We start from the raw sequence: 27,975 nt of genomic DNA, 5'->3' as shown, positions 1-27,975 counted from the left end.
ACACACCACAAGTACCTCATTTGTTCTATCTTGCCTATACCTGCTATACCCCTCTCTTTTTCTGAATCAGATCCCCAATTATCCTTGAAAACCAAGCTGTGGGAGAGTCGCCATTTTATAGTCTTTGTATAAAAGTAAGAAAACATTTGCCTTCAAGTGATTGCAGCAAAGATATGCTCGATTGATTCCTGGATTTGGGAGTTGTCTTGCAAGGAACTATTGAATAAAGTCCCAGATGGTAGGCTCTTTCAGAAAGTCATGAAACATGGGATCCAAAGATCCTTGGCTGCTTGGATTCTGAATTGGCTTGCCTGCAGATAGCAGAGAATAATATTGAATGGAGGGTTTTCTGCTTGGAGGTCAGTGACTAATGATGTGATTTTTATAAATGACTTGAAGAAGTGGAGGGGTGGGTCAATACGTTTACAGATAATACATAGGCTGGAGGTGTTATGGACTGTGGGGAAAGTTGTCATAGATCTAGTCAGGAAGCAGAGAGGTGGCAGATAGGGTTCAATCCACATAAATATGAAGTAATGCTCTTTCAAAGGTTGAACATGAAAGCGAAGTATATGGTTAATAGCAGAATTCTTAGCAGTGTGGAGGGACAGAGATATCTTGGGGTCCAGATCTCTAGATCTGTCAAAGTTGCCATGCAAATTGAAACAGTGGTTAAAAAGGTGTTTGGTTTGTTAATCTTCGTTAGTCCAGGAATTGAGTTAAGAGCAATGAGGTAGTGTCATAGCTCTCTAAAGCACTTGTTAGACCACACTTTGAACATTGCATTCATTTCTGGTCACTTCGTTAGAGGGAGGATGTAGATGCTTTGGAGAAGGTGCAGAGATTTACCTGGATGCTGCCAGGATTGGCGAACGTGTCATGAAGTAAGGTTGACAGAACTAAAGCTTTTCTCTTTGGAGCGACAAAGGATGAGAGGCACCTTGTACCTGGGGCAACAATAGCAAATACCACAGGACATCAGTTTAAGCTGAGTGGAGAAAAGTTCAGGGGAGATGTCAGAGTTTCGTTTTTTACTTAGAGAATGATGAATGCCTGGAATGCTTTGCCGGGGTGGTGGAGAGACTGGTACAATGGGAACATTCAAAACTTAGATTGTCATATGTCTGCAAGGAAATTATAGAAGGTTATGCATGTGAGGTAAGATAAAAAATAGATTGTTGTGGAGTAGGTTGCTATAGGTTGTCACAACATTGTGGGCTGAAGGGCCTGTACTACGCTATGTTCTAAAATGGACCAGTACTTACTGAAGTTTAGAATAATGAGAAGTGATCTCATTGAAGCAGTAAAAATTGTGTTAAAACATGAAGGATGATACCATACACTTATTTTCCCTGATTGCAAAACTTAGGGTTGAAGGGTATCAATTTGATTTAAGTATTGACGATTTAAGATTGAGTATGCTGAATCTTTGGAACTCTACCTCCAGCATTCTGTGGATGTTGAGACATCAAATATATTGAGTCTTAGATTGTTGCATGTTCGGAGAATGCATCTGAAATGTTGGGTTCATGCTTGGTCCCCCTACCTAAGGAAGAATAACTGCACTGCAGAGAGTACAATACAGCTTCAACAGATTAGATTCTCCCCACCCCTTTAACCTAGGGATGAATTATCATAACACCATCAAACAGGGCCATTCAGCACATCGAGTCTGCTCTACCATTCAAATCATGACGATACAGCATTGGCCTCATAGGAGATATTGAATAGAGTGGGGCCATAATTGATTCATAAGAAAAAATACAAATTCTTTTGTTGGGAATACAGGGATGGTGCTTCCACTGGCTTGGGTACATGGAACATTAAGGTATCATTCAAGATGAAATTAGAGGAAATTTCTTCTCCTAGATTGTCATGAATCTTTGGAATTTTCTATCCAGGAGAGTTATTGAGGTTCAGTCAATAAGCATATTCAACAGAGATCGATATGTTTTAGCTTTTAGGAATGTTGAGTTAACACAGGCAACCTGTGTGTTACAGGGATATTGCATTCTGATAGAACAATTCATATCACAATTTTCCATTAATATGAAGCCATCTCTGCATTAAGAAATGCAAGTTGGTGGGGGGGGGGGAGGGGAGAGTACTTTTAATGTTCATTTTTTCCTCACATAAATCCCATGAGAGTGAATTTTTTTCCCATATCTTAAAATTTTATGGTACTGATTTGTGAATTCTGTAATGCAAATTTCCATTCCCCAAATGGCCGTGTTGCAGGGAATTGTCTTACAAGAAAACAATATCGGGAGAAAGATCTGTCCCGATCCTGTCAATGGCAGAACTTACTCCTGCTCTTTTCCTATCTAGAAATAGCACACTGTCCTAGAAAAAGAGGACACAAAGGGGTAACCTGATTCAAATCTTTCTTCAATTTTTCTATCATTAAGATATCTAATAGTAAATATAAATCCCATAATTCCAGAAATTTTCCTAAATTGATTCCAAATATTTAATCTATGTCTCATTATTAAATTCTCTGTTAACTTTGGGATGTGGAGGGGAGGGTTAAAGGTGAGCCTAATACTGCCCGGAAGGAAGTATTCTTAAGGGATTTCAATTCTGTTTCCATCCAATTGGGGCAGTCATCTCTATTATCAAACTGTAAGAACAATAACATGTTCCTTATGTTCATTACCCAATAATAAAATCTAAAATTGGGTAATGACAGTCCTCTGTCATTTCTTGTGTTCTTAAGATAACTTTTATTTATTACTGGTTTCTTTCCTTGCATATATATATATGACATAGTAGATTATTCCAATGTGTCAAAGAAAGACTTAGAAATAAAAATTGGTAATGATTGAAATAAATATAAAAATGTTGGTAAAATATTCATTTTAATCAAATTAATACAGCCTATCATTGTTAGAGAAAGTGGTGATCATCCAGAGAGTATTGTTTTAGTCTGATTAAATAAAACTACAAAGACCAAGATAGAAAGAATGGATTTGATCAATCCGATTTAAACAGATTGACCTACAATTTGCCCAAAGTAGAGACCTGGAGTTATTTAAGAAGAGAACTGAAATCAAAACCAAATTTGATCAACTTTTCACTCAATATTGAGAACTAAGAGTCAATTTTTTATCCATGAAGAGAAATCTATTTTGATTTTAGAAAGCAAATTAATAGGATTTCATCTCCCTGATGGTACAATAACCACTCTAAAGTAAATTATATCTTTAGAGATTTCTATTTTAAACTTTACTCTTCTGAATTTAAAAATGAATATGATCTCCTGAATGATTTTTTTTTAGATTATTTGGATATACTGATGATATCCCAGAAAAATCAACAAAGTTTGGATGCTCCAATTTCACAAGAAGAACTGCAAAAAGCAATATCCTCTGTACAATCAGGGTCCAGATGGATTTCCAGTGAAGTTTTAAAAATTATTCTCTGAATAACTTATTGTGCAACTGAGAAAAGAAGTTACCTACTTCTTTTAGTGAGGCTACCATTTCTGTTTTTTTTTAAAAGGGGAAGATCCTGATAAGTGTGCGTCCTACAGACTGATTTCTTTACTCACTGTGGACATGAAAATTTTATCAAAAATTTTAGCACATAGATTAGAGAATATTTTACCAGGAATAATAAATTTAGACTAAATGGGGTTTATTAAAAATAGATATTCTTATAATATTCTCTTATTCACCCTAATGAATAGGAACACCTATTTGCCACTTTAGTAAAATTTAATTTTGGACCAGATTTTATTCAATTGATAAAACTTTTATATGCGTCTATAAAAGCATCAATTCATACTAATTCTCAGCAATCAGTTTTTTTTTAATTACAAGGAACAAGACAGGGTTTCCCCCTGAGCCCTTTGCTTTTTGATTTAGTAGTTTTACAGCTGTTGCTATACAAGCAAATGAAGATTTTCGAAGCTTGTTTAGAGGACCTGTTGAACATATATGCAGATAACCTTTTACTTTTTGTGTCCACTCCAGAGGTATCCATACCAAAGATAATGCTTTACTTACATGCTTGAGTAAATTTTCAGGATATAAACTTAATCTGCATGAGCAAAATATTATCACGAAAAGTCCCACTTTCTCTTTATTCTAATTATCCTTTTAAAATAGTGAAAGATCAACTATTCTCCTCAATCATTTATTCCAACCCGCCATTTTAGATGCAAGCTATGAAAAATGGAATCGTCGAGGAATTAAAACTTTTAACTATCTTTTTATCCAACAAAATTTTGCACCTTTACAACTATTGACAATGACATTTAATCTGCAAAGCAGATACTTTTTAAAAATATTATCAAATTAAACATTCATTCTAAACTTTGAGTATTTCCATATCTATCTTCTGGATTTGAATTTCATAGACACACTTTTTGATTTACAATTTGTACATAAAATTATAATATTTGCCTTGTATATTTAATTTTAAAAGTCTCTAATTAGGATCAAAACTGAATGGAGAATTATCTTAATATGTCTATTTCAGAAGATTGAATTTCATTTTTGGCCCTTATCCATGATTAATCTCTATGTACTAGGCACTGTTTGGTTCCATTTAAAGTTGTGCATAGAGTACATTTTTTTAAAGTTAGGCTCACTCGAATCTACCCAGATATCAATGCATTGCATGACATTGCGCCTCCTTGGGACAAAAACCAAAACATATTATCAATTTAGCAGGATATTGGACAGCTATTTTCAAAACATTTTTGGGATCGACCTAGAACCATGTCTGTTGATTGCAATGTTTGGCTTCTCCAGTGATGTAAACATATATTTAAAGTCTAACCAAAAACAGGCCTTAGCATTTTCTACATTACTGGCTAGAAGAGGAATATGGCTTAAATGGAAAGAGGACTTTCCACCCACCCATAGAAAAGACATAATGTCCATTAACCATTGTCTAAGTTTGGAAAGAATCAGACATAATGTTAGGAAGATTAAAATCTCTTTCAATAGTCTTGGGGTCCATTTATAGCTTACTTTCATAATTGAAATGATCTAGGTGCAGAGATATAGTAAATGGGTATGTTTTGTCAGATCTCTGGAGGCCATTGCTCAATTTCAAGTCTGCTTGAATACCACTTTCAACCTTGGTTGGTGGATAGGGTTACATCTTTATAATCAAGCCTATTCTTGTGTCAGTTCAATGGAATATCGGAAAAGCTATACTATAGCAATCCCTCAATACTTTACCAAAACAGAACTTTAAGTAATCAATTTTAGTTTTATAATCAGTTGTGTAATCAACTAATGATGATTCACCTTGCCTATCTCTACTCTTCATTCACGTTCTTCCACACGCATGCATGCAAAAATCACGAACAACAGCCACTCACTGAGATTAAAACAAAACGGCAAATCTACCTTCTTTAAAGAAATACAGTCCCCTCCATAATTTTCGGGGATAAATACACTTTATTTATTTGACCCTGTGCTCCACAGTTTTAAATTTGTAATCAAACAATTCAAATGTGATTAAAGTGCACATTCCAGGTTTTATTAAAGTGTATTTGTATACATTTTGGTTTAACCTTATAGAAATTACAACCTTTTATAGACATCATCCCCTCATTTCAGGGTACCATAATATTTGGGATATAGCAATGGTATGTATATTAAAGTAGCCATATTTAATACTTTAATGCATATTCTTTGCATGCAATGACTGCTTGAAGTCTTTGATTTGTAGACATGGTGCTGAGCTGAGCATCTTCTCTCGTGATGTGCTGCCAGGCCTTGATTGGAGCCATCTTCAACTCCTGCTTGTTTCAGGAACTTGTCCCATTAAGTTTTTTCTTCAGCATGTGGAAGGCATGCTCAATTGGATATAGGTTTGGTGACTGTCTTGGAGAATGAAACTGGCTCAAGAATTTCCCAGTTTTTAGCTTTGAAAAACTTCTTTGTTGCTTCAGTAGTTTGTTTGGGATCATTGTCTTGGCATAGGATGAAGTGTTGTCCAATGGGTTTGGAGACATTCGCTCGAACTTGAGCAGATAAGAGGTTTCTATGCACTTCAGAATTAATTATGTTACAGCCATCAGCATTTACATCATCAATGAAGATCAGTGCACCAGTACCTGTGGCTGCCCAGGCCAGAACGCCCCCACCACCATGTTTCACAGATATAACCATATAACCACTTACAGCACAGAACAGGCCAGTTCGGCCCTACTAGTCCATGCCGTAGCAAATCCCCACCCTCCTAGTACCACTGACCAGGACCTGGTCCATACCCCTCTAGTCCCCTCCTGTCCATGTAACGATCCAGTCTTTCCTTAAATGTAACCAATGATCCCGCCTCGACCACGTCTGCCGGAAGCTCATTCCACATCCCCACCACCCTCTGCGTAAAGAAATTTCCCCTCATGTTCCCCTTATAATTTTCCCCCTTCAATCTTAAACCATGTCCTCTAGTTTGAATCTCCCCCTTTCTAAATTGAAAAAGCCTATCCACATTTACTCTGTCTGTCCCTTTTAAAATCTTAAACACCTCTATCAAGTCCCCTCTCAATCTTCTACGCTCCAGAGAAAAAAGCCCCAGTCTGCACAACCTTTCCCTGTAACTCAGACCCTGAAATCCTGTCAACATTCTCATGGACCTTCTCTGCACTCTCTCTATATGGTGGTATGCTTTGGATTTTGGGCAATTCCTTTACACCTTCACAATTTGCTCTTGCCATCACTCTGATGCAGGTTCATTTGGTCTCATCTGTCCCCAAGACATTTTCCAGAATTCTGCAGATTCTTTGAAATACTTCTTGGCAAACTGTAATCTGGCCATCCTGTTTCTGGTTAACTAGTGGTTTGCAACTGGCATTGTAACCTCTGTATTTCTGTTCCTGAAGTCTTCTGCGGGCAGTAGTCATTGGCCCACATTCACACCTACCTCCTGAAGAGTGTTTCTGATCTGTCGAACAGGCGCTTGAGGATTTTTCTTTATTATGAGAATTCTTCTGTCATCAACAGTGGAGGTCTACCTTGGCCCTTTGTGATTACTGAGCTCACCAGTACATTCTTTCTTAATGATGTTCCAAACAGTTGGTTTTTGGTATTATTTGAGCGATGTCTCTTGCTGTTTTATTCTTGTTTTCAGACTCATAATGGCTTCTTTGACTTTCATTGGCACAGCTCTGGTCCTCGTATTGAAAAATGGCAACTACAAATTCTAAAGGTGATCAAATGCTTAGAAGCAAGCGTAGCTATCTTATACCTGCACCTATGAAGTAATTAAACATACCTGAGTAATCACAAACACCTGTGAAGCCAAATGTCCTAAACATTATGGTGCCCTAAAATGAGGGGACTATGTATAAAAAATGCTGTAATTTCTACATGGTCACACCAAACTCTATACAAATAACTTCTAATTAAATCTGGAATGCGCACTTTAATCACATGTTAATTGTTTGATTGGCGAGTCTGTTGTCTATCTCGTTGTCGATCCTTGCATCTGATGAAATGGTGCAGCCGAGATAGGTAAACTGGTTGACCGTTTTGAGTTTTGTGTGCCCGATGGAGATGTGGGGGGGCTGGTAGTCATGGTGAGGAGCTGGCTGATGGAGGACCTCAGTTTTCTTCAGGCTGACTTCCAGGCCAAACATTTTGGCAGTTTCCGCAAAACAGGACGTCAAGCTACACAAAAGAGTCTGGAAAAACAACCAACTGAAAAACCTCACAAAGATAAGCGTATACAGAGCCGTTGTCATACCCACACTCCTGTTCGGCTCCGAATCATGGGTCCTCTACCGGCATCACCTATGGCTCCTAGAACGCTTCCACCAGCGTTGTCTCCGCTCCATCCTCAGCATTCATTGGAGTGCTTTCATCCCTAACGTCGAAGTACTCGAGATGGCAGAGGTCGACAGCATCGAGTCCATGCTCCTGAAGATCCAGCTGCGCTGGGTGGGTCACGTCTCCAGAATGGAGGACCATCGCCTTCCCAAGATCATGTTATATGGCGAGCTCTCCACTGGCCACCGTGACAGAGGTGCACCAAAGAAAAGGTACAAGGACTGCCTAAAGAAATCTCTTGGTGCCTGCCACATTGACCACCGCCAGTGGACTGATATCGCCTCAAACCGTGCATCTTGGCGCCTCACAGTTTGGCGGGCAGCAACCTCCTTTGAAGAAAACCGCAGAGCCCACCTCACTGACAAAAGGCAAAGGAGGAAAAACCCAACACCCAACCCCAACCAACCAATTTTCCCCTGCAACCGCTGCAACCGTGTCTGCCTGTCCCGCATCGGACTTGTCAGCCACAAACGAGCCTGCAGCTGACGTGGACATTTACCCCCTCCATAAATCTTCGTCCACGAAGCCAAGCCAAAGAAGAAGAAAGAAGAAGAATTGTTTGATTACAAATTTAAAACTGTGGAGCATAGAAGCAAATAAAAGAAAAAATGTTTTTGTCCCAAACATTATGGTGGGCACTGTACATCCATACATTATATATCCATTTGATTTTTTAATCTCTTATAGTTGGAACAAAAAACATTACAGTGGAATATTCAAGGTCTCTAATGTGCAGTATTTTTGAATGAGCTCTTGTTATGAGATAAATTTCCAATTAGATTTTATTTAATTTATCTGAATTTGATCATGAAGGTTTCATTTTATATTTCAATGAATGATTCTGCTATCGAATATTATGAAATAATCACCAAAAATATCAAAACCGCATTAATTTTACTATCATTTTCACTTTAAAGCTGACTTAGCAGCTTCAACTCTTGAACAACGAAGCCGGTTTGTTTTCTGAATTTATCTGTAAATATGGATATTGTAGCCTGTTGGTAACACTTGCCTTTGAGCCAGAGGCTTCTGGTTGCATGTCCCACTCCAAGGACGAGAACAAAAAGAAATACAAACCCAACCCTCAAATAGAGCACTAAAGGAATCTTGGTTGTCAATTACCACTTTGGAATGAGACGAGAAGTCTTGTGGATATGTTTTCTCAGATGGACATCAAAATTCCCCTGAAACTGGTTACAAGAAAAGGTGAGTTATCCCTGATGATCTGGCTAATTTTTAGCATTCAATTAACATCATAAAAAAAATAGATTCTTCATTTTCTTTGCCACAGCACGACCTTTTTTCCCTTTATGACTGAGTAAAATCGTAGCGTTGAGTATATTCTGCAGCACCAGGCTGGATATTTTGTTTAATTAATTTTAAATCATGAATGTCTTTATACCTTATTGGCATCCATTTGAATAATTGATTATTAACTTTAGGACAAGATTTATTTTTAAAGATCTACATTTTGTATGTCTATTCAATAATTTAGGTTCTGGTGTCATCCTGAATATAAACACACACAATACACAGCACATAATAATCACACTACATTAGGATATAATGTAAAATAGATATAAATATTTTGCAATAATTGACTCGCTCAGAAGATGCCATTCTTCAATCACACAGCCTACGGGAAGAAGCTATTAACCAGCCTGGCAATCATGATTTTGATGCTTCTGTAATCCCAGATGGTCATGGGTCAAAGATACTGTGTGATGGATGGAAAAGGGTCCTCAGTAATTATTTGTGCACTGTTTATGCAATACTCTGGTGTTTTTTTTTCTTGTATGTTTTATACTCCTATAGTAAATCAATTGTTCTTTGTTGCTTATATCTGCTAAACATCTATTTTCTTAACCAAATCCCTAATATTCTTCAAAAACCATGGGTCCCTATGCTTGTTAATTTTGCCTTTAATAATAAATTTATGACAAGAAAAATCAAACCAAGATTGACTAATTTGAAAAAATGTGTTGTAGATAAAGATAAATCATTGGATGTTTCCAGAAGGAATTTCATAAGATCATTGCAGAAAATAAAAGTTCATGGTGTAGAAAGCAGCATATTGCTGTGGATGGAAGATAACGTGGAAAAATATAAGATTATCTGTTTGGCAAGAATGTTATTTTAAATATTTAAATGGTGAGAAGTTGCAAAGTTCTCAGATGTAGAGATCTGTGTGTTCTAATGCATAATTGCAAAATGTTTGTGTGCAGTTAATGGAATTAATTAGTTAAGTTTCAAAATGTTATTACTTAATGCTAGTGGAATTCAATGCAAAAGTGACAAGAGCATGCTTCTGTTATATTGGGCACTAGTGAGACCATGTTTGGTGTATGAGATGGCTTGAATTGAGGGAATATACATGCTGCTCTTGCATTCAGGTCAGCCATGAACTTACAAAGTAGTGGAAAAGCCTGCAGGGGCCTATTGTCCTCCTACTTCTAATTCATTTGTTTGGAATCAAAAGATCCCTAAGATGATCTTCATACTGGATGTTGTATTGGGGAAATTGAACATCCAGTGTAAAATTAAGCTAGTAGATACCATGTTGTAAATTCTTTCAATTTCTTTTTGTGTCCAGATTTCCACAATGACTTGGCAAAAAACCCCATTGTGCAGCTAGTGCCTGGAAAAGCTCCCACTCTTTGGCTCTTTTCACAATTAACTGAAACTTCACTGATTAAACTGTAGTCTCTTCAGTGACATCTGTTGGTAAAAATGATGAATAGACAGTGAAGAGAGGGGTCAAGATTCAAGTTTATTATCTGACTACATAAAGAGCCAGATGAAACAGTGTTTCTCTGGACCGCAGTGTGCACACACTCATACATTGAAATATAAAATAAATATGTACAGATATTCTGAAATAATTTGCTCAATTTCATTAATAAGAGACCTCGAGTTACAGGATATCATTCATCAATTGCACAGCCTGTGGGAAGAAGTTATTTTCCAGCCTGGCAATACTGATTTTGATGCTCTTGTACCTCCTTCCTGATGGTAGTAGGTAAGAGATACTGTGTGATGGATGATAGCAATCCTCAATTATTCTTTGAGCCCTATTTAAGCAATGCTCCCGGTGAATGTTGTCAATATAGGGAAGGGAGACTGTGATCTTCTCTGTCATTTCAATGATTGTATTGATTTCCGGTCCAAATGCTTGGCAGCTACTTTAACATCCAATGATGCAGCCAGACAGGACATTCTCAATTGTGCTCCTGTAAAATGAAGACAAGATGGGGACCTCTTCAGGAAGTTATGAGCGACTGCACTTTCCTAATCAATGAAGAGGTGTTGTGGGCTCAGGATAGGTCCTCCATGACTTTGTGCTATCCATGTGCAGTGGAGAGTGGTGATCTTCTGACAGCGAAATTAATTGATCAGAAACCTTGAGTATTGTTTCACAGACTTTATTTCACATGATATATTGTGAGAGTAAGCAGCAATCTCCACTCCTATCCGACTCTGAAATTTACTTCTGAAAGCATTTATATTTATACAGAAACCAACCAGCTTTGTTGGAAATTACAGAGAGCACAATGGGTTACATTATTGGATAAACTTGTGAGAACTACATTAAGACCTTTATATTTTTTGTATTAAAATCTTCGTTTTTATCTTGCATGAAAGAGAAAGTATCAATAATCCTTGACTACAGTTCAGGCTACAACTTAATAACCAGTGTTAAGGCTTACCTTCTAAATAATGTCTCACTGAAAGATGCTGTATTAAAACTGGCTGTTTGCCAGCTATCTTAGTATCAATGTTGGCACAAACTTTCTTTCACAGATTTGGTGTCAATTATGTTAGTGGCATTGTCATCTTCATAAAATTTCCTCCACACCTTCATCTCCCTCTGCAATCATCTACTTCATTTTTTCCACCATGAGATTTGCGTTCTTGTTCTTGCACCACTTGACGAGCCTCGCAACCTCCTCTCTATAAGTCGATACATCATTGTTGCCTTTGTTGTATAACTTGATGATTCTGTTTAAACTGAATCTGGCAGCACGGTCATGGGTTAGCAGTGTGAACAGAAGTGTGCCAAGGTGTGCCAGTGGTCAACGTGATGGGACTTGAAATTTTACTGACTGGTTTTTTTGAAGAAGTCCAGATCCAGTTGCAGAAAAGGGTGTTGAGTCCTAGTGAGAACAGTTTATCCACCAGCCTCGGAGGTATGATCATGTTGAACGCTGAGCTGAAGTCAGTAAACAGCAGCCTGGCATATGAGGCATTGTTCTTTTTTTTTCACACTGTGAATCATATCAACCAAAGTACATTCAAACATTTCCCTCTTAAATATACACAGTGGCATTTTCTCCCCTTTTTTTCCCCCCCTACCTTCCCACCCCCCTCCAAAACCAATGAACATTGAACATATACAATACAATAAAACCATTAAACAATGTCATCACACAATGAAAATAAACAAGAAAAATGTGTCATCTACTTGTACACACTGGATCAAGTCATTTTGTCTTATCATTTTAGGGGTGGAGGTCTGTGGCATCGTTCTTGAGGTGAAATTACATCTGTGGGAATGATTGGGGAGGAAAATATCAACCTTTTATTGTCATGTAATAATACATAAAGTAATAATCACAACATTTGTTAACTTTTTCCTGGTGTAAAGATGCACACAAATGCAATTAGCATTGTGCAACGCTCCAACAATGAGAAAGAGAAGCAAAAGAGGGACCCTCCAGAGGCACTGAATATCTGTGGATTTGCCTTCAGCCCTCCTGCAGCCATGCAACCTCCTGTTCAATACATTGGGAAACCCGAGCTCCCAGAGCTAAGCCTCTGATAAATTAGGAAGCTTTTAATGCCGGAAGCCCCTTTGAGAGTCCTTGTCCTCTGGTGCCTCTTGAAACCCGATCCTAATACCTGATTCTCACAAGTCAACCTCCAGCAGCCTGCAGCCTGTATGGATCTTTCAGTCGCTGAGCCCCTCGCTGACTTCTACTGTGGTCATCTTTGCTGAAGAGTAATCTTCCAGGCTTCTTTTTAGCAGCAGTGTTCTCCAGCTCTGGTGCTCTGTGTCAATCTGCCTGTACCTGGAATCCCTGATCTCTCATGGTCCACTGCCAAGCATGGGCTCTACCATCTTGGGCACAGACGGCCATAGTTTTCAAGATTTTTTTTTTAAAAAGCACTAGCTTCTTTAACCATGACTGGGAATCATGCAAGATGCTCATCATGGTTGTGTGACCCAGGATTACCCTGTGAATTTTTTTTTAAACCCTGTAATGTGCAAAAGGCATATTTTATTGTCCTTCTCAATTTCTGTTATGGTGGTGAGTAGTATTTACAATTTGCTGGCTTCTGAGTAGTTTGCTCAGCCGCTCTTCAAGTCTGTTAAGAAAAGACTAGAGTGTTATGGACAGGAGTCAAGCAGGAAAGGCAGGAAAGATTTTCTTCCCTAAAGGATAATAGTGAATCATCTGAGTTATGTACTATAATACTACAACATTACCATATCCTTAAAGCCATCGGACGATGCTATGCTTTCTGTGGGACCTAACTGGGGAAAGTCATGCCTTCGGAGAATTTGTGTAATGCAATGAAATTGTTTCTCTGTTTCGTATTCTTTGTTTTGAATGTAATGGAATAAGTTTCTAACCATGTGCTTTTCTTTTCATGGCTTGTTTCATCATTGTTATCGGCAACAGAGAAGACGAGAATGCAGTAAGGATTTAAATTTTTGCTTAATTTTAACCTAATCCTTGAATGAGAATTGTAACCTATTCAATTTGTCAGCCTTTAGTTTGCCTACTACCTTTTAGTCCCTCCTTTCATCTTGCCCTTAATATCCTATTATTGTTGAGCTACTTTTAATGTCTGCCACAGTGAACCTGTTTTTTAATGTTTGTTCAAAATCTGTCATTTCCTAATCTCCCATTGATAATTCCTGAGTTTCATCATCCTCTCGGATGATCTATGTTGAACTGGCCACTTCTATCACAAACAGAGGGAGCAAGATATCTTGGATTGTATTAGTCAGAAAGGAGTTAAATACAAGAGTCTGCAAACACCATGGTTGAAGGAAAAACACAATGTTGGAGAAACTCAAGTCAAACAGTGTACTTTATATAGGAGAGATAAAGATACATAATCAACATTTCAGGCTTGAGCCCTTTATCAAGCTATGAGTAAAATATAGGCAGGTGTCTGAACAAAATGGTGGGGGTGAGGGGCAGGAGCACAGACCCTCATGCAGGAGGCAATAGGTAGATAAGGGAGAGAGGGCAAACGAGGAGGGGGGGGTGGCTGTGAATGGAAAAGGAAGGAAGTGGAGAGCTGGAGGGAAAAAGACAAAGGGATGGGGAGTAGGCTAGCAGAAACCAGAGAAGTGGATATTAATGCCATCCAGTTGAGAGTGCTCAGTCAGAAAATTAGGTGTTGCTTCTCCAATTTACGGGTGGTCTTGGTTTGGAGGTATAAGAGCCCCTGGACAAACATGTCAACTTGGCAGACATATAATTAGTAAGGAGTTTGGAGGATGCATTGTGGCTCAAATAAAGATGAGGTGTTGTGCCTCAAACTCACGCAAGGCCATGTTATTAGCATTGCAGGAGTCCACAAACAAAATGGAGTTGGTATGGAAGTGGAATATAGAATTAGAGTGGAAGGCAGTAGGAATCTGAATCACCCCTGCAGACTAAACACGTGCTCTGCAAAGCATCCACACAACCTGCATTTGGTTTTTCCAATGCAGAAGAGACCACATAGTAAGCACAATGCAGTGCTCTGAAGTAGACATGCAAGAGAATGACTGCTTTATCTGGAAGGACTATTTGACCTACTGGATGATGGGGGGGGAAAAAAAAAGAGTAAAAAGACAGGTATTGTATCTCTTGTAATTGCACAGGAAACGACTGAGAGAAGGAAATTGGTTGATGGGGATGATAGAAGGTACTAGGCTTAAGTGAATGGAGCAGCTCCTTTGGAATACTGCAGGTGAAAGGAAAGATGTGTCTGGTGGGAGAATCTCATTGAAGGAGGTGAAACTTGCAGGAATAATACATTGAATTAACGGACTGGTAGGTGTAAAGTGAAGAAAGAGAAACTTTGCTCCATCGGGAATGGAGGAGGTGAGAGCACAAGTGAGGGAAATAGATGAGATGCAATCAAGGAACTTGTCAACAAATTCCATAGGAGAGCCTATGGTTCAGGAGCGTAAATATATAAAAGATGGACCAGTGTGGGAAATATGTTCATTGTAGCAGACATTATAGAGATGAAGAAACTGGGATAATGGATTAGAATCTTTGCAGGAAGCAGGATGAAAAGTATCATCTTGAATAATTAAGTATGGGAATCTGTGGGCTTGTAATGGATGTTTGTTCCAACCTATCCCCTGAGCAGGGACAGAGATCCAGAAAGGGAAGGAAAGTTTCAAAGATGGAGCACATACAGGTTAAAGGAGGTTATAGGCCTGCGAGCCTGACACCAGTTGTAAGTAAATTATTGGGAGGTGTTCTAAGATTCAGATATACATGTATTTGGATAGTTAAGGACTGATTAGGGATAGTCAACATGGCTTTGTGAGTAGGAGGTCATGTTTAACCAATCTGATAGAATTTTTTTGAGTACGTTACCAGGAAAGTTGAAGAAGGAAAGGCTGTGGCTGTTGTCTTTTTGGACTTTAGTAAAACCTTGAGGTTAGTCAGGATGGTTCAGACACTGGATATTCATGGTGAGGTAGTAAACTGGATTTGACATTGGCTATATGGAGAAGCCAGTGAGTGGAGGTAGATAATTGCTTCTCAGTCTGGAGGCCTGTGACAAGTGGTGTGCCTCAGGGATCGATGCTGGGACCACTGTTCTTTATCATCTATATCAGTGATCTGGATGGTACTGTGGTAAATTGGAACAGCAAGTTTGCAGATGATACAAAGATTGGAGGTGTTGTGGATAGTGAGGAAGGCTTTCAAAGGTTGCAGAGGGATCTATGCCAGCTGGAAAAATGGGCTGAAAAGTGGCAGATGGCATTTAACCATATAACCACTTACAGCACAGAACAGGCCAGTTCAGCCCTACTAGTCCATGCCGTAACAAATCCCCACCCTCCTAGTCCCACTGACCAGCACCCGGTCCATACCCCTCCAGTCCTCTCCTATCCATGTAACTATCCAGTCTTTCCTTAAATGTAACCAATAATCCCGCCTCGATCATGTCTATCGGAAGTTCATTCCACATCCCTACCACCCTTTGCGTAAAGAAATTTCCCCTCATGTTCCCCTTATAATTTTCCCCCTTCAATCTTAAACCATGCCCTCTAGTTTGAATCTCCCCCACTCTTAATTGAAAAAGCCTATCCACGTTTACTCTGTCTGTCCCTTTTAAAATCTTAAACACCTCGATCAAGTCCCCTCTCAATCTTCTACGCTCCAGAGAAAAAAGCCCCAGTCTGCACAACCTTTCCCTGTAACTCAAACCTTGAAATCCTGTCAACATTCTCGTGAACCTTCTCTGCACTCTCTCTATTTTGTTTATATCTTTCCTATAATTTGGTGGCCAAAACTGTACGCAGTACTCCAAATTTGGCCTCACCAATGCCTTGTACAATTTCATCATAACCTCCCTACTCTTGAATTCAATACTCCGATTTATGAAAGCCAACATTCCAAATGCCTTCTTCACCACACCATCTACCTGAGTATCAGCCTTGAGGGTACTATTTACCATCACTCCTAAATCCCTTTGTTGCTCTGCACATCTCAATAGCCTACCATTTAGTGCATATGACCTATTTAGATTTGCCTTTCCAAAATGTAACACCTCACACTTATCTGTATTAAATTCCATCAGCCATTTCTCAGCCCACACCTCCAGCCTTCCCAAATCACCTTTTAATCTACGGTAATCTTCCTCACTGTCCACAACACCACCAATCTTTGTATCATTTGCAAACTTGCTTATCCAATTCTCCAACCCTATTTCCAGATCGTTAATATATATAACAAACAAGTGTAAGATGTTGCATTTTGAAAGGCAAACCAAGAAAGGACATATACAGTAAATGTTAGGGCGCTGAGGAGTGCGGTAGAACAGAGGGATCTGGGAATATAAATACATAATTCCCTGAAATTGGTGTCACAGGTAGATAGGGTTGTAAAGAGACCTTTTGGCATCTTGGCCATCATAAATCAAAGTACTGAGATTAGGAGTTGGGATGTTAAGGTAAAGTTGTACTGCATAAGATATTGGTGAGGCTAAATTTGGAGTATTTTGTGGAGTTTTGGTCAACTAACTACCAGAAATATATCAATAAGATAGAAAGAGAACAGAGAAGATTTACTAGGATGTTGCCTAGTTTCAGGATAAGGTTAAAAAGGTTAGGACTTTATTCCCTGGATTGTAGAAGAATGAGAGGAGGTTTGATGAAGGTATTTAAAATTATGAGGAGAATAGACAGAGTAAATGCAGGTAGGCCTTTTCACTCAGGATAAGTGAGATACAAACTAGAGGACATGGGTTAAGGGTGAAAGGAGAAAAGCTTAGGGGGAACATGAGAGAGAACTTCTTCACACAGAGAATAGTGGGAGTGTGGAGTGAGCTGCCAGCTAAAATGGTGAATGCAGGCTCAATTTTAACATTTAAGAAGAATTTGGACAGATACATGGATGGAAGGGGTATGGAAGGCTATAGACTAGGTGCAAGACATTGGGACTAGGCAGAAAAAGTTTGGCACAGACGAGAAGAGCAAAAGGGCCTGTTTCTGTACTGTAATGTTCAATAGTTCTAGGATGAAAATTGGCAGATGAGGTCATAATATTTTCAACTCAGTACCAGTTGCTCAATGTGCAAATGAGTTTGACTTAGTGATTGTGTTGGTGGGCTGGAACTGTCTGGACTTCTTTCTGTTTGAGGAAGAAGTGGAGGGGCTCTGTGGAATTCAGAGACTAGAGGGATGGAAAGCTTACCGAGGAAATGAGGTCTGTGACTTTGACCGGCAATAACCTGATGTTTGCTGATGGGATATGGTCTAAAGAGAATATGAAGATGTATCTGAGAAATAAAGTTTGGCCTCTGAAGTAGAGATTAGTTTGCCCGACACAGTGGTGCATCCTTTTTTCAGCAGGTTTAAAGATGATGTCAAAGTGATGCAAAAATAATCTATTTTCCATTTGGAAGCTAGTTATTATAAACTGACCTGAAAATCTGTGAATTTGCCCTCATTGCTTTTTCAATGCTCTCTGAAGTGACCAGTCCTGTACAATGTTAAAGCAGAAAAATAAAACCACAAAGGTCACACAATATTGACCTAAGCATCAAACTTGGACACAAAGTTTCTCCCAATTAGATGACCTTGCAAATTCCTAATCACTCATTTGGAGAGAACCATCCCACAGATTATATCAAGCAACAGTCTGATGTAGTCTAATGCACAGAATCATAACTTCAAAATGGTGTACCAAACTCCTCTATTACCCTACAGCCATGGAGCAACTCGGTATTATTTCCAGACCCTGAGAAATCTCGATGCCATCAGAGCAAACACAAGCACTGAATCCATTTGATTATGACCTCCCCTCCTCCCTCAGCAACAGAATCAGTTCCCCTGCACATTGGATAATATTTGGAGGAAGAATTGAAAGTTATGGGGACACTGGAAGATGGTTTTCAATACCTATCATCGAGTGGGTTTTTTTAGCATCACCACTGACTGAGTTGGCTGAGTCCAGAAGGATAAAGATGCCAGAATGATTATGTAGCTGCTCATGAATGAACCAACAAAAGAGATAAACCTACACAACCTCATTGTTGGTAGTCCACCTGTGGAAGATTCATCTGTCCATGATATCAGTGGTCCAAGTGACTATCCAATATGTCATGCCAAATGGAATAGACTTAACCATCTTGAAGCTCATAAATGGGCATTCTCAATTATCTATTGACCATCACCACCAGCAGAACTGTACTCAGTCACATTCTGTAACCTCATGTCCTGGCATATTCTTCATACACTATCATAAACAAGTTGGGATTAATCCAGATGGTTTGGGATCAACACCAAGTAGGTGTTCCTAAAACATGGTGCAAGCCAGGTGAAGATACAGAGCAAGACTAGGCAGAAACTAAAGATCTTGGATAGAATTACTAATCCCTTGCTGGTTTTACACCTGTGACTGCAAGAAATGCTGCAGTTGAACCTACAGTTCCTCCCTCACTATTATTCAGGGTCTCAAACAGTCCTTCCAAGCAAATCCATTTACTGTATCCAATGCTTCCAGTGCAGCCTCCTCTTCATTGGGGAGTCTGGGCACAGACTTCAAGATAGCTTCATTAAGTATGTTTGCTCTGTCCACTGCAGCAACAAGGATCTTCCAGTGACCAGCCACTTCAATTCCATGCTCCATTGCTGCACTCCATTGTCCACAGCCTTGTGTACTGCCTGGTTGAGGCCACACATAAATTGGAGGAACATCGCTTTGTATTCTGTTCTGGCAGTCTCTAACCAGACTGCATCAATATCAAATTCCAATATTTGGAAACACTGTCCACATCCCATTCTCTTTTGTTCTTCCCCACTTCTTCTCACTTTCCCTCATCCCTGACTTTTCGCCTTCTCTTTCCCTTGTCTATTACCTACACACTCCTTCCTTCAGCTTCCCACCTCCTTCCCTTCTCCTAACAGAATCTTTCTCACCATTTGCTGCCCATCACCTCCCACCTCCTTTCTTTTCTTCTCCCTCCCACTTGCATCAACCTATTATCTGCAAGCTTGGGCTCCTCACCCCATCTTATTCAGGTATCGCCCTCATTTTTGGCATTCTTGATGAAGATTTCAAGCCCAAAACATCGATTTCCTAATGCTTTCTACGGATGCTGCATGACTTGCTGAGTTTCTCCAGCTCATTTATGTGTTGTCCCTCCACTAACCACCTCTTCTCTTATCCACCACATTCATTCTTCTGCATGGACCGCTCTGTTCATGACTCAGTTGTCCGCGCATCCCTCCTCTGACCCCTGCCACTTCTTCTACAAACACAGGAGGTGTTCTTACTCCTCCTTCTTCATCACCTTCCAAGGACCTAAACCGCTCATCCAGCTAAAGCAAAGACTTACATGCATCTCTTCCACCCTCATCTTTTCATTTGGTGCTCCTCTTCATCATCGAGATGGTGCAGACTTGACCACAGATTTACAGAGCATTTGTGTTCTGTCCACAATGGCCATCCTGTTATCTTCATTGAATGCCATTTTTACTTCCCATTTCCACAACAACTCCTCCTTGGCCCTCTCCCCTACCAGGGTAAGGCCTAGTGCAAACTAGAAGAACACCTTGCACACTGTCTGAATGGACTCTAATCCACTGATAGCTTTTGTATTTCAGCTGGTCACCCTCCTAGCTGTTTCTCCCTTCATTCACTTGGTTCCATCTGCCTTTTTCTTCTTTATCTTCCTGTTTCCATCTGTCATCCATCTACTGCTGGCTCTCAACTCCATCCCTCTCACCTGGCTTCATCTGGCAATCATACTTCACACTTCCTCTGTGCTCCAATCCTTTTCCCATCCCTGCCATAGATATGGCTTAGCCCACTGTGTTCCTCCAGCAGTTTGATTTCTGCTTGATTGTCACTCCATCCATCACTCTAAACATCCTTTCTTTTAGCCTCTGGTTGCAGTATGTTCCATCCGTAAAATGCACTGGAGGTACTCATCTAAGCTATTCTGACAGTACCTCTCAAATCGGTAAACTTTTAACACCTTTAAAGATGAGGCAGATGGGAATTCCACCATATGCAGATTTCACCCAATGCCCCCAAGTCGTACATTATTCTGACTTATAATAAATATATCACTGTTCCTTCATCATTATTGAGCCAAATTCCTCAAACTCCCACTGAAAATTTAAGGGAGAACCATCACCAACTCTCCGCCATCAATATTTTGAGGGTAAATAGGGATGGGCAACTTGTGGTGGTGTTGGCAGCAATCCCTAAAAAGGAATGTAAACAGATTTGAATTATCTGATACACATGAAGATAAAGGCTGCCTCTAATTATCATTTTTTTAGATGTCCTGTTATTCTTTGATTTAACCTTTATCTGACAGTCTCATGTTAGAGGGCTTTTAGACTATTCCCACTAGTAACTTCTTTCCCTTGCTATTATTTTACTCCTTCCAAACAGATTCCATGGTTTGATCTTCTAAGCCAAGATAATTTCTCACTATCTTAGGGCTCTTGTCTTTTATCAACATATCTATCCTGCATTAATTTAATGATTAATTAAGTTTTTCAACTGCATTTTTAATAACAATTTGATATTGGTAATAATCTAGTTTCAGGTACCAATTGCAGCACTTTTTGCTCTGGATTGTAATTTATTATTAAATTTTTAGGAGGGGAAAGTATAGTATTCTGTTTAAAAAAAAATATCAAGGCCACCAGTGTAGTATTTTTTTTATCCGAATTCCCACTTGTCTTCATATTCTGACCTTTGTGTCCTGTTGAAAAGGCATTCAGGTGAAATTCACACATGCCAGATTTACCTGAATGAAAACTGGTGTTCCAAGAATTAAATAATGAGATAATTCACAAACTTTGATTGTTGTTGAAATTTGGGATGGGGAAGGGGTATATGTTTTATTTTTGGAAATATACTTATATTCTTCATATTTGGTAACCTTGTGTTCTCTATACAATGTGTGCTTGTTCTATAAACTTCAATAAAAAGATTGAAAGAGAAATTTTGAAGTTTTATGGATGACCTGATTGAAAGTTTTCACTGAGAGCTGGTAGGGTGATTAGAGGGGAAGTAATTTGGGATTAGGGATCAAATTGAGGCCACACCTTTTCATGTAGAGTGTGATAGAAATTTGAAACTTATTTCCAAAGATGACAATGCATCTTTAATCAATTGTTACTTTTAAGTTCCATCTTGATAAATTTCTGATAATCAAGGGATAGGTTTTGTGAAGATAAGTTTATAGTGGATATGACAGAACATACTTGAGGACTATGTAGCCTAACTTTAGTTCCTATGTTGGTTTTATAATTCTTTAATATTGTAATTAAAATAAAGTGATATTGCAGAATTGTACCTAAAGTCTCCCCTATACTATTGCAGATCAAAGCAGAAAATCCATCGGTATTGAATTTTCTCAAGGTTCAAGCATCAAAAGGTTGTAGTCGCTTTCTACCTAAAGGCACCAAAGCAAAGGTCAACCTTGAGGATCAAGGACGTCAGAAGGTGTCTTTCACCTTCAATGTAACAAAGACCTTACGAAATAGGTTCCAAAGTGTTATTGGATCTGAGTTAGATGAAGTCAGGACTCCACCTCCAGTGTTGCCACTGATTTCTGTGAAAGGGAACCAGGAGAGTAAAAGTGATTCAGATACAGCTGATGCTCCAGAGACTACAAAATCGTCTCCATCCAAATCAAAGGTTGAATGGAGCAAGGTGCACTTCAAGAAGAAGCATCTGAATGATGCATCCAGACCTCCAAGTTTGTCGGACAGGGAACCATGTAGTTCGTCAGTGGAGGAACCTGTGGAATCAGCCATCAAGAAATTTTCTGCAGGAGCAATTGAAACTGTGATAAAAGTTGCTGTTGAAACTAAACCATCAAATCAGAATTTTGGTACGTCCCATGTTGGGAAAGATGATAATGTTGAGGAGTTCAAGAATGTCTCTTCATCTTCTGAAAATGATGAGCTTAGGAAACTTACTCAGGCAGAAGAAGTTGTGCAAGTATTATCAGCTGACTCTGAGTCTGAGATGGACTTGGTAAGGAAATCACCTAATTTGAAATTGCATGACACAAAAAATGTTGAATCCAGTCGAGAAGTTAAGAAATATCCAACAGTTTCCAGAAGCGATGAGATGGAAAAGGTTTCTTCCCATTCCAAACCTGAAAGAGAAAGGAGGAGTAGTGGCCGTTCAAAGTCTGATCGAGATACAAGGAGGACTTCAGCACACTCAAAATATGGAAGAGAAGAAAGACTCAGTTCATCTCGATCTCGCTCTGATAGAGATCCAAGAGCACCTTCTTTATATTCAAAGTCAGACTGGTCAAGGAGCTCTTATTATCCTGATAAAGACAGATATCGCAGAGGTTCTCCTTACTCAGAAAGGAGCAAATCTTTCCGAACCAAATTGTGTGCTGATTTAAGAGATGCTTCCTCTTGTTCGGATTCAGAAGAAGATTCTAGAAGATATCATCCAAGGTCAAATGACTTGAGAAGGACTTCATTACATTCTAAATCCTACAGAGATTTGAGGAAATACCAGTCAAGGTCTGATAGAGATCTGAGAGCCACTTCATCCTGCTCTGAATCAGAAAGGGAGACTAGAAGGACTAAATCTTATTCTAAATCAGATAAAGTATCCAGGATGCCAGTTTCTTGCTTTGAATCTGAAAGCTCTAAAATTAATTCTTCTGAACTAGAACTAGATTTGAGAAAATTGTCCAAACCTGATGGTCATTCGAAAACATCATGCCATTCAAAATCATTAATTTCCTGTCATAAACCTGAAGAAGCCAGATCTAACTTGTCAGATCTAGAATTAGATTGCAGAAAAATTTCAAAATCTGATGGTTATTTGAGGATGACTGCATCTCATTCCAAACCTTTAACCTCTTGCCATGAGGTTTCATTGAAGAAGAGCTCCCCAGGACCAGAAGTAGACTTGAGGAAATGTTCAAAGCTGGATAGTAACTTAAAGGCTATTCCATCTCATTCCAAAACACCCATTTGTTGTGGATCAGAAACAATTTGGGATGATTCCCCAGAACTAGAATCTGATTCTAGAAGTCTCAAGCCAGATATTAATTCACGGATATCCCCACAGAATTCTAAATCAACCAATTGTCATCAAATGGGGGCAATTAGAATGGACAACTCTGAACTAGAAATGGATTCCTGGGCTAACAATGCATCAGAGAAGATTGTAATGGTGACACGATCTCGTACTAAATCTAATAAATTTTGTGAAATGGAGGTAGTTAAAATGGATCCTGCAGAAATAGAACTGGACTCATGGACTAACAGTAGACCAGATAAAAACTCAGTAATAACCCCAACTCATTCTAAATCGTATCCTTGCTTTGAAATGAAATTAATGAAAGTGGACTCTTCTGAACCAGAAACTGAATTAGAACCTTGGGAAAAGAGTAGATTGGATCGGAAGTCGAGGATAAATGTATCGAGTTCCAGATCTCATAAGATGAGAACTTTACCTCTGCCATCTGACAGAGAATTAAGAAGGACTTCATGCTCTGAGTCTGAGGATGAACTCGGAGAGGTTCCTGAGCTACACAAGTCAGGAACAGTACAAAATGTCTTAAGATCAGGTGATATTTGTTCCTCACTTGATTACCAATCAAGCAATTGTGTAAGTACCTCACCACATCTTGCATCAGATTCATCAAGGAGATGCTGCTTCTCAAGACCCACTGTTGAAATAATTGGCTCTTCACCTACTTCTAAGTTCCATGGATTATTGGCAAAAGTTTCATCTTGCTCAGAATCGGATGATGAACATAAAGTTGTATCTCACTGTGAGGCTAATTTTATGGTTTCATCTCATGACTTATCAAGTGAAATGTCATCCCAACATCACTTTATTGCTCATACTTTGAAAGGTTTACCGCATCCCAGCCCGGATGAGGTTAAGTACTTGGCATATGCAAAAATGGAGGAATTCAACACTTCACACTTCAGCAAGAGAGAACAAGTTTTGACTTATCCCAAACTGGGTGAGTTCACAACTGTATCCCATTCTAATTTATATGAAACAGTGTCCATTTCAGCTGACCCTGAAAGTTGCATGAGGGATGTAAAGCTCTCAGCCAAAGAATCAACTGAAAATAGGGCTGTGGATAGTCAGGAGGAACAACATAGCAATGAAGGAGGTGACTCTGAACTAAAGATTGACAAACTATTTCACAATACAAATAGCTTTAGCAGTTGCAAACCTAAACAAAATGCATTGTTCAGCAATCCGAATTGGGATTCGGTTGAGAAAGTTAGATTATACATGGATTTGGCAAGTCACTTTAATTCTGAAGCTAAGGAGTCGCAGTCAGTGAAGATTGAAACTCCATCTTCAAATAATGAAGAAACATCTCTTGTTGCCAAACCAGATAGTTCTGTTAAAGTGGAACCAGAGCAGTCAATGGATATTTCTGATGAGGAAGAAACTGATGAAGAATTAACTATGGAGCTGCCTCTCAGCCCTCCCAACCTTACAAGCTCAAATGAAGTGGAACACAATTTACGGAATTTTAGAACCAAGTCTGACTGTGATAGTAGCTGTATGAATGTCGAATACAACAGTGTAAGCTCTGAAAATGGAGATTGTTCAGTGGATGCTAAGAGCAGTAGTGAACATGAGAGCGAAGAAAGTGAAACAAGCTCAGACTCTGATGACGGTAGTGTCCCTAGGAACCGCTTGCAGTCTGTTGTGATAGTCCCAAAGAATTCCACTCTTACTTTAGAAGAAAAGAGTCCAATGTCTTCTCCTTCTTCTTCTCCATCATCTTCTAGAACTAATCAGCAAGAAAAGAACCATTTAGGAGTTGAAGGCAATAAGCGAGAAACAGAAGAGAACCCCATTGAGGTACTTCAGCCGAATGGTGTCGAATCTGGAACTATCCCCCAGGAAATTGTTGATGACTATGATCAGAGTGGTGAAGTAGTTCAGATTAGCCATTCTTTCTGCCCAAAAGTACCAGAGGACCAACCACAAGCTTCTTCAAGTCAGCTTTCGCCTGAGCATGAGAGTCACAAGAGCTGCAAACAGCAGTTGTTGACTGACAAGGCAGATAGCACGAGTCAGCCTGAGAAATTTTGTGTGGACCAAAACAAATTCCCTCTGTCAAATGAGAAATCTGGCTCAGTGCAATCACCAGTCTTGGATGGATTGGCAGAAAAGCAGCTGCAATCACCTAGCAGCAAATTGGACAGTTTAACAGCAGAGCACAACGGTGCTCGGGCATTTCACGAGGATAAGAACAATTTTAGGGAAAAGCCAGACAGCAGACAGTCTGCCCCTTGGCCTCAGCAGCAAGTCCAAGATCGGGGATCTTTTCATAGCCCAGAGTATTTAGAAAGTCTTGATTGGGACTTCTCCCAACCAGAAAAACCTAGTAGCAGTTGTCAGCAGCCAGATAGCAGCTATGGCCTATACCGAAAGTATGGCTGTCAAACAGAGGAAGTCGATTTGGGCAACATGAGTGATTGCTGGCAAAGTAACAGAGCCAGTTACTGGGATCCCAGATTGAAAGCTAAATCAGTCGTGTACAATAACTACCAGTTGGGTCAAGACATTTCTGGATCAGATGTTCAAGGACAGGTACAACCTGATTCGATGACTGATGACTTTGCAACCTATAACTGGGAAACAGCCAACCGTGACCCACAATCCATTCCCAGAGGCGTGAGCTCTCTGCAGGCTCACGAAATAACTAGCAATTCCAATAAGGGGACCACTCTGGTGCTAAAAGCCAGCGACTCGACGGCAGATAAGGAGTCATGGGTCAAAGAGCTAGAGAAAAAGTCAGACGATGAACAAGGAGGGACCCAGAAGCCACAGATGGAAGAGCTGGACACTGATTTGGAAAGTGATGCCGATACACGGTATTATGAGCAAATCAACACTGAACCTGATCCATTGGTCACAATGCCAACCAAAGAATGGGTCACTCTTGTGTGCAAAATGGAAGAATTCAAAAATTCTCAGTGGTGGAAGGAGCAATCAAAATTGGGAATGATGCCACCTTACTTTGAATTAATTGAAGAAAATTTGTATCTGACAGAGAGGTAACACTTTTTCAGTATTGTTTGATATTAATTGTTTAATTAGACTATAATTAGCCCAAGGTGTAAATGAAAGTTATGCCAACCTTTTAAATCACTCAAATATTATGATTAATTCTAGACTTTGCATTTTTTTTCCTGGAAAGCCTAGGGAAGATGCAGAGGAGATTTTGCCAGAATAATGTGAGGTCTGAGAGACTTCAGTTATTTGGAGAAACTAGAAAAGCTGGAATTGTTCCTTTTAAAGCTGAGTACATTTCAGGAAAGGTTTAATTAAAAAATAAGTGTTCATTGTTATGAAGTGTTTTGAAAGGCAATTTAATAATTAGAGAAAACAGATTTAGGATAATGAGCAAAAAAGAATTGGAAGAAAGATGAGAATGATTTAATTCATTTATGGGTGTGGATATCACTGGCAACCTCTTCATTTATTGTCCATTCCTAATGGCCCGTTTATAGACTGCATTGGAGGATCTGAGGTTGTATATAATCAAGATTGGGTAAGGCTGACAGATGAGTAAAGCTGCATTATTCTGTGAATTTCACTATATTGATGAGAATTTCACTTCTCAAAAATAAAAATACAATGATGATTTGTATATTTTTTTCCCATATCAGTCTTCACATTACCCGCAGTTTTTGTGTTATGGTCAAGATGCCAGTCTTCACAAAGGAGTACAGTGGAGATTCACCAAAATGATACTAAGAAATAAAAAGGGGGAAGGTTAAAAGATGTACATATTTTCTTGAGTTTAAAAATTTGAGGTAGTTTAATTGTTTAAGAGAAACAAGTGAGTGAAATCTGTATCCCTCAATATTGCGTGATATAGTCAGCCAAGATTAAATGCTTAATCCTGTGAATGATTTTAAGACTGCAATCATGTGACAGTTGAATGCTCCCCCTGAGAGAGGATTGCCAATGAGTATTTCTCATTTTGTTCTCCATAATCTGATTTAGAATCACAATTTGCAATTTTTGATTTCAATTTGAATAATTTATGATAATTTGACTCTGTTTCATCAAAACTATCCTGAGTCAAATATTTTATAGTACGTCAGCCTTTCAACTGCTTCTCTGTATTTTGGATCTTCTGATTGAGGCTCTGAGTTGCAATGGATTAAAAACAGCCAAATCTATTCAGTTATTCCTCCAGAATCTCTAGTTCCTAATGTACTTTCTAAGAGGCTATTTACACAAATAGAGTGGAGTTAGAATGAGGGAGATGCAGAGAAGGAATGACCACACCTCGAGACCAAGAATATATACCAAATGGTACATGTGGTTAGAAAAGAGTCTGACTGAGGAGGAGTGAATTCCAGAAGAGAGACAGAAAGTCAGGTTAAATGAAAGGAGTTTTATGACTAATTTGAAAGTATGTGCAATGCAGTTAATCTAAG

General features: G+C 39.1%; 1 protein-coding gene across 1 annotated transcript in view; it reads left to right on the top strand.

The window, feature by feature from the left end:
- Positions 1 to 27,975, top strand: part of setd2 (SET domain containing 2, histone lysine methyltransferase) — a 138,067-nt gene that overhangs the window by 30,436 nt on the left and 79,656 nt on the right. Inside the window, exons 3-4 of the mRNA XM_069922090.1 lie at positions 13,475 to 13,490; positions 21,884 to 26,580. Coding sequence (XP_069778191.1) covers positions 13,475 to 13,490; positions 21,884 to 26,580 — 4,713 coding nt within the window. The remainder of the gene's footprint in view (positions 1 to 13,474; positions 13,491 to 21,883; positions 26,581 to 27,975) is intronic.

Source organism: Narcine bancroftii, chromosome 2 (genome assembly GCF_036971445.1).
Source record: "Narcine bancroftii isolate sNarBan1 chromosome 2, sNarBan1.hap1, whole genome shotgun sequence".
Taxonomy (NCBI): Eukaryota; Metazoa; Chordata; class Chondrichthyes; order Torpediniformes; family Narcinidae; genus Narcine; species Narcine bancroftii.
This window is presented reverse-complemented; position numbering and strand designations above follow the sequence as displayed.